The sequence below is a fragment of the Nannospalax galili genome, unplaced genomic scaffold (genome assembly GCF_000622305.1).
Source record: "Nannospalax galili isolate Female #2095 unplaced genomic scaffold, S.galili_v1.0 scaffold552, whole genome shotgun sequence".
Taxonomy (NCBI): Eukaryota; Metazoa; Chordata; class Mammalia; order Rodentia; family Spalacidae; genus Nannospalax; species Nannospalax galili.
In genome coordinates, this window is record NW_008330501.1 from 1383575 (window position 1) to 1391389 (window position 7815).

Here is a 7815-nt window from a genome sequence, read left to right on the forward strand (position 1 = left end):
AACCTAGATGAGGGAAAAGAAAAGCTACTCATTTATTTCATATTTTTTTTTATTTTAGAATATACCTTGAATTCCTTTTTTCCTTCTCTGATTTTTTACTGAGTTTTTGTGCATTTCATATAATACATCTTAAGCAAATTTAAGCCCACTCCCCCCTCCCCACCCTCTATAACCCCCACCACCGCCATCACATTTCAAGTATTCTATCATATATGTTAAGTTCTATCTGGTCAAGCATTTTTGCCCAGGTGTCCCTCAGTACACGTTCATCCACTGGAGTCTAGTCAGCTTATCTAGAGTCACTCCCTTTAAGAAGATCTACTCTCCCACATCTCACGGTAATCATTTGCCAATATTGCTATCCTAATTCTAACATCAGCTTGTTTACAGCACAAGCATGCAATGGTTTTGAAAAATATGCAAATAGTTTCATTTGAAAATTTTCTCAAAAACTGGCTTATCAATAATGCATAATACAGAGTTGGAGAGAGAAAGTGCTTTCATGGAGCTATTTTGAACTTGCACCTTTGTGTCTCAAGAAACTCTGATTTTTACTACATTCATAGCAAAGAACTGAGCAACTACTGGACAGCTGTCAGCTTCAGTCACAATCTCATAACAGGAAACAGACTGCTGGAGACATTTCTTTCCTGATCTCTTTCAAAATAAGTGAAGGAAACATTTTTTATTTGACATGGGAAAATGTATATAAAATGATTTTTAGAAAATCCACTACTATTTCATCTTTTATAAAAACACTGGCATGCTGCATTACTATGCCAACATTATAATTACCTGAAGAAAACAGCCTGATTCTTAGTGTTAGTTTTTAAGAGTGGGCCCAAACTCAGAGGACACTCGTTCCCCAAGATCTCTTGAAACCGTGCCCTGGAATTGTCTTGCTGGAACCGTGTTCTGGAACTATGTTCTTAGGTCAGGCCTCATTCGTCATTTTTATTCAAAATTTTGTCCAGTTTCAGTTGGGGAACTTCAAGCTTGATTCCACCTTTATCTTAGCAGACAGTCTTGTCTTTTCAGCCCTAGTTCCAGAATATCACATGCATACAGTATCAGGCATCCTTTCTCCATCTTCATGTTTTCCATGAAGATGAGCAGGCTGTCTTTCACCACTGCGGTATGTTAATCCTTAAGCATAACCACATGTGTTCCTTATCTTTTTGGGTGGACTGGCAAACAGAGTTTTTCAGGAAATAAGATTAGGAACCCAAGTGACAAGAGGACATGGTTGGGTGAGTTTGCCAAGTTAATTAAAAGTCATTAGTCCAGATTCTAGTCATTTTATAAAGGTCATTCCTACACTGGCAAGGGCCTACAATTAGGGAACACTTAAAATTTGGCAAAAAAAAAAAAGTTGCAATTTAGTAGAAATTAAGAAATATTGACTTTATTTTTTTTATTTTAAATATCTATTTTTATTTTAAGAATATGCATGCTTTGCCTGCATGTATATAAGTGCACCCGTGCATGTAACGCCCACGGAGGCCAGAATAGCATGCTGAATCTCCTGGAACTTCTGTTACAAATGGCTGTTAGCCACCATGTGGCTGCTGGGAACCAAACTTGTGTTCTTGACAAGAGCAGCCAGTGATCTTAACCACTGAGCTATCTCTCCTACCCCAATACTGACTTCTTTACCACAGCAACCAGATTGGGATAACCAAGGAATTGTGAGAGCCCTCTCTGAGACTACTGAAGTCCAAGCCCAACATCACTGAAACAAGCTTCAAGTGAACAGTAGATGATAGTATCATTTTGTTATGTTTTGTTTTGTTCTGTTTTGTCTTGTTTAGACAAAGACTCCCTGTGTAGCCCACACATGCCTCAAACTCATGATCCTGTCTCAGGTTTTCAAAGTGTTGTGATTACAGGCAGGCATATACCACCATGCCCAATTTTAGCTTTTGTTTTGTAAATACTTTAATAAACCTAACTGAACACTTATGAATAGGGTCTGGAGAGATGGTTCAATGGTTAAGAGCAATGGCTGCTCTTGCAGATGACCCAAGTTCAATACCCAGCACCAACAAACATGGTGGTTAATAACCATTCCTAACTCCAGTTCCAGGGGATTTGATGCTCTCTTCTGACCTACACAGGCACTGTACAACATGGAGATGCATGTGTGCATGCAGGCAATACACTCATACATGTAAAAATTTTTAAACATTTTTTAAAAGACATGAATAGATCTAAGGGCCCCCAAAGGGGACACAAATCATGCCAATGCTCTTTTATTCCAATGCCAACTCTGTGACTGAACCAAGGCAGCCACTCAGTAATGTGTCCTGCCTGTTTTTAGTGATTTTTCTCTGAGCCACCAGTCTTAGCAATTAGCTACGGCTCCTTCAATGGCAGGAAAGATGTGCCACTTCAGCAATGAAATAGGAACAAGAGTTAACATGTTAGCAACAAAAAGACTAAGAAATGCCATTAGAAATGACATTGATAACCTCATTCCCACTGACCCAGTCAAAGAACTTATTTCTCTATATTTTGAATTCAAGTTGAAGAAGATAATGAGAGGGCAAAACACAAATAAACAAAGGGATAAAAATCTAGGAAATTACACAGAGTATGTCCTTAATCCATATTTGAAAAATATATTTTCTAGTTTACTTAAATGAACATAACAGTTCACAGGAACCAAATTGTTTCCCACTACCTTTGAATGTTACTTAAGAGTGATACGGTTTCAAGCTGCTGTCAGAACAGAGCTACACATTTACTAATTTCTCCTCTGATCTGCCATTTTGTAAACAAGTTATAAAGCAGTAAAGGCATCTTAGGGCTCGGAGGATACTCAGTAGAAGAGGTGATTCTGTTCCACTTGAACAAAAGCAAACTCTTACCAAAAACTCTGGCTACAAATCCTAACGGAAACTGAGAGGCAAAGAGTGTGAGGAACCAGGGGGCAGCATACAGACTGGGGCTGATCTCATTCTCTTCAAGATGATTGTAGAGCTCTCGGTGGTAGTCATGAAGAAGTCTGGACAGCTGGTACATCTGGATCTGAAGTTCATGTGGAGAAGAAAAATAAAACCTTATGTATTAATCTGAGTGGTTATAAAATACACTAACTTTTGAATTTTGTTACTTTAATAACAACACACATTGAGTAGTGATAAAGGTAACACGACTTTATTTTTTTGCTATTTTTAAGTTGGTGCTAAAATCCACATTCACTTCATTTGGGTCATAAAGGAAGTCACTATAATTTGATCTAAGTCTCTCGAGCAAGGTTTTGGAGCACGTCTTTGGTATCATGTGCATATCTGGAAAGAGCCCTTCCTCTTATAGAAAGGCTTTGCTTTGGACATTTATTCAGGTATGTTCTGGCTCTGAATTCCTCCTTTCTAATTTCAGACTAATTCCAGAAAAACTTCTGTTCTTAAAACTCTATGGCATTCAGTGCAGAAAATATTGTGTTCCTATTTGCTGGGCCCAGTGACTGACTTATGGCATATTTCTAGCGTTGTCTAGCTTGTACAGAATGAAAGCTTCTAGAATATTCTGTGGCAAAGCCACAGATGTTCCATCTAATAAACAAATTATTCCAATAACATATTTTTAAGATAAAGTAGATTAAACAAAAAGTGCAGTTGTTTCTAATTATTTCTAGAACTAGAAGAAATTGTTTCATTTGGCTACTGAGTTTATATTGGCATTAAAAAATATTTTTAGGGCTGGAGAGATGGCTCAGCAGTTAAGAACACTAACTGTTCTTGTACAAGACCCGAGTTTGAATCCCAGCACCCACATGGCCACTAACAACTGTCCATAACTCCAGTTCCAGGGGGATCTGACTGCCTCGTCTCACCTCTGCGGGCATTGTACGACACAGGTGCACTTACCTACATTCAGGCAATACACACAAACACATAAAATAAAAATAATAAGTAAAATATTAAAAAATATTTCTAACACTTGCTCATAGATAGTTCTCTGTGAATTACAGGCCAGTTTGATTTACATAGCAAGTTCCAGGCCAATCAGGGCTGTATAATGAGATCCTGTCTCAAAAAAAAAAAAGCATAAATAAAGGGTTTGAGCAGTTTTCATGGAATTCACAGGGATTTAAGAGCTACATGCGGACTTGACAAACAACTGATTAGTTGGTTTTATGGTAAGACAGGCCTGCATTTGATTCCTGCCATTGGAATCAGGTACTAAAGGAGAGGTGGTCCTCCCTCTCACTTCTCAAGTAGCCTAGAATTTTATGTCCTCATTGAACAGCATATGAAATCATGAACACAGAATGCATATGACACAGCTCATAAAGACCAGTGTCATGCTCTCTTCACCTTCATCTCATTCATAGGTTAGGAAACTGGAACACAAAGATGTGAAGAGTTGGGTTCACGGTCACACACCCAACCGATTCCTACAAGTGTTTGTCCTCTAGACTTCTCCTCTCATGTGGAATTCCACTGGTATGAAAAAGACTGGCCTTTTACCCTTTTATGTTTGGCTCCTTGAACGAGAGGAGACACTTATCTGATTAGAGAAACTGGGGGATGAACTAAGTGAACTCGACTTAGCCTCTTCTTTGTTTTATGTAGTGTTTTGTTTTATTCTACTTTATGGATGTTTTGAGATAGGGCCTCATGTATGGATGGCTCAAGCTATCTGTCGTTAAGGCTGGCCTTGAGCCCCTGGTACTCCTGCATCCACCTCCCCAGTGCTGGGAGTATAATCATGGACCATTATGCCCAGATCCCTTCTCTATTTTCTTTTCAGCAGCTTCCTGTCTAAGGATCAGTAATATTCCAGGGAGGGCCTGGTCTGCCTTCTCTACAGTTTGGATCTCCTAGTCATTCTTCCTGTCTTCCCTACTGGAATTTTATAGATAGAAATAAAGCAATAATTTTGGAAAATGAACTTGCTCATATATAAACTTTTATACTATTATATCTTATGTCTGTGATACTAAAAATAAAGCATTAGACATGATAAACAAATTTTTCAATTGTGCTTTCACTTAAATTTTTACCTACACAGTTAAGAGATGAGTGGTAGTCCTTCGGTCAGCTATATAAGCTTACCCTTTTTATGTGAATCATATGCAATATTGCATGAAAGCTAGCAAACTTTTTTTCTAAAGTAAACCCATTATCCATAATAGGGAACTCTATGAACATACATGCCAATAACCAATTATATTATATATTCAACAATGCTTTCCAAAGCATAAAACTAAAAAAAATGAGAGAACTCCTCAGAGAAAAGGAAACATAAAGCACTATACATAAATACTAGAGATTCTATTTGAGCCTCATCTGCAGAATGTATCCCTGGAACTAAGTTCCCAAAAAATTACAAAAAGAAGGAATCAAAAAGCCTCATGAAGTCACAGTTACAGAACAAGCAGCCTTGTAAAGGAAAATACAAGATTTTTTTCAATGAAATTATTATCTCAAGAAGTCATGTTTTAAAAAAAATCATACATTTCCCTTAGGCCATTTCCAGTTTAAAAACTAGATGATATGAGTGTTTATCAGTAGAATTAGTATTTTGGTAAGCACAAAAATCAAATAAGTTTCATTAGCATAGTAAGAAGAAACCATGTCATTAAAGGCATTGTGTTCTTCCCTTGTGATCATAATGAAGCAGCAAGCTTTAATGTCTCATTATTTGAAAGAATCTTTTTCCCCATGTTCTAAACTTGGGGTTGAGGATACTTCTTCCATGAAAGTATATTTGGACAGATAAGAAAACCCAAGATTCCTACAAAGGAAGCTGATTAATCAAGTCCTGTTTTCCAAAACCAAATCATTCTTCAATTCTATTGTGCATATAACTTGGCAATGTGCATAAAACTTGGCAAAGCTTCAGACAGACCAGGCATAACAAAAGGACGAGAGACAAGAAGGGTGGAGGAGAGATGATCGAAAAAGGAAACCCAAGACTTCAGAGAAAAAATAGAAGGTTTGTACATCTAAGACAGAAATTAGCAGACATAAAATGTGAGTGATGACCTCAGGCCCCTTATTTACACTTAAGGTCACTGAAACAGAGCCTGAAGTGCCCACCCTTACCAAGAGTGAAGTAAGAATCAGACATCCTTAAGAGAGCTCTGGCTCACTGGCAAAGGCACTGAGGCACACCTTGAAAATCTTTGGACCAAACCTTATTGGTTTCCTACTCTAGACAGTGAAAACGTGCTGCATCTCACTTTATAAAGCATAAGTTCAACTCTCCCATGATGACATCATGTTTTGAAGGCCATAAGAAGGTTGCCAGGAAAGATGTTAGAACCTTTGCATGTCAGAACTTAACCGAACTAATGCTGCATCAAACTGATGAAGAATTTGTTTTTTATGTGTATGAGTGTATTGGCTGCACCCATGTTGCGCAATGCCTGTGGAGTTTAGAAGGTGTCAAATTCCCCTGGAACTGGAGTTATGGACTGTTGTTAACCACCATGTGGATACTTGGAATCAAATTTAGGTCCTATGCAAGAGCAGCCAGTGCTCTTAACCACTGAGCCATTTCTCTAGTCCTGATGAGGAATTTTTCGATGGAAAAAAAACATTGTATTGTTAAACTGTTATCTAAATCTTTCTGCCTATTGATCAAAATCAAACACTGTTCACACGTATTTTCCATTCTCTGAAATTCTAATGCTAATGAAGAAATGGTTATTTCTGAACATTAGAGCTATTTAATTCCTTACAATGGGGCCAGTGTTTCTGCTCAGGTATAAGGTATGAGTAAAATGTTTAGAAATAAAGTGAAAAATAAAACATCTCACATTTATCATCTAACCTGTTTAAACAAATCTATGTATAGTTGCTGACTAGGAATCCAATCCACTACAGTGATGACCCTGGTGAGCAATCTCCAAATGCATTCCTAAGTGTTTAGCAAACATTCAGCAAAATTCCATGTCCCACACTAGAACAGCGACTAACACAATACATTTTCCCAAGTTCCTAAGACAATGGGTCTAAATTTCTTTAACTCTGAACTGTGATTTCAAAAAAGGGTTGGCATTGAGAGTTCCAGTGAGAGCCTTTTGGGCACCTCATCAAGGGCCAGAGCATCACCTGAAGAGACATCATGTCAGGTCGGTACTGCTTGCGGAAGCCGAGGTCATACATGAGGAACTTTAGCATTTCAAACGCTTGTTCTTCACTCATGTGCAGAAGCAGGACTCCAGCCACAAAGCTGATTCCCTGACAGTAGCCCACCTCTTTGTCCAGCAAAGAATAGGCTTTCAGCAGGTTAAAGAGGGACAGCTGCCCCGCCCCAAGCTGTACTGAAAAGTACGGGTGAGTAGGAAATGTCCTTCCTGCAGAAGAAAAGAGAAATACTTAGAAGTTCTGATGCTTTGAGATCAGAGAGGATGGCAATGCAGTGAGCCAGGGTCAGTGAGCACTGTGCTCAACCGGGGAGTTTCTGCAAGCATTTATCTAGGAGTCTTTCTCTCTCTCCCCCACTGCCCCCCAAGCATTATTCAGCAATTATCCTCCCTTATCCACAACTACAACGCAGAAGCCTCGTTAACCAGCAGCTCTTTCTAGCAGAATAATAACACCCAATGAAACTTTGTTATCAAATGATATAGCCAGGAAAGACTGTAGGAGAATAGATCTTCAGATAATTTATGTAAAGACCACCCTCTAACTAAAATCAGAACTCTAGAAGGTGTCATAATTTAAAGGAAAGTCTTGGTAATCTACAACCTTATTTATTTATTTATTTATTTATTTATTGTATTTTTGTGATATGACCCTGGAAGGACTTTGGGGTTTCATTTGCTTTACTCATGGCCTATCATTTGATAACAAAGTT

At 38.2% G+C, this 7815-nt stretch overlaps 1 protein-coding gene across 3 annotated transcripts in view; it reads right to left on the bottom strand.

Moving 5' to 3' along the window:
• The window catches only part of Tbc1d4 (TBC1 domain family member 4), a 136418-nt gene that overhangs the window by 12651 nt on the left and 115952 nt on the right, over window positions 1–7815 (bottom strand). For all 3 annotated transcript variants that reach the window (XM_008848388.3, XM_029553710.1, XM_029553714.1), the window contains 2 exons: window positions 7068–7312; window positions 2871–3030 (listed from right to left, as the gene is read on the bottom strand). In XM_008848388.3, coding sequence (XP_008846610.1) covers window positions 2871–3030; window positions 7068–7312 — 405 coding nt within the window. The remainder of the gene's footprint in view (window positions 1–2870; window positions 3031–7067; window positions 7313–7815) is intronic.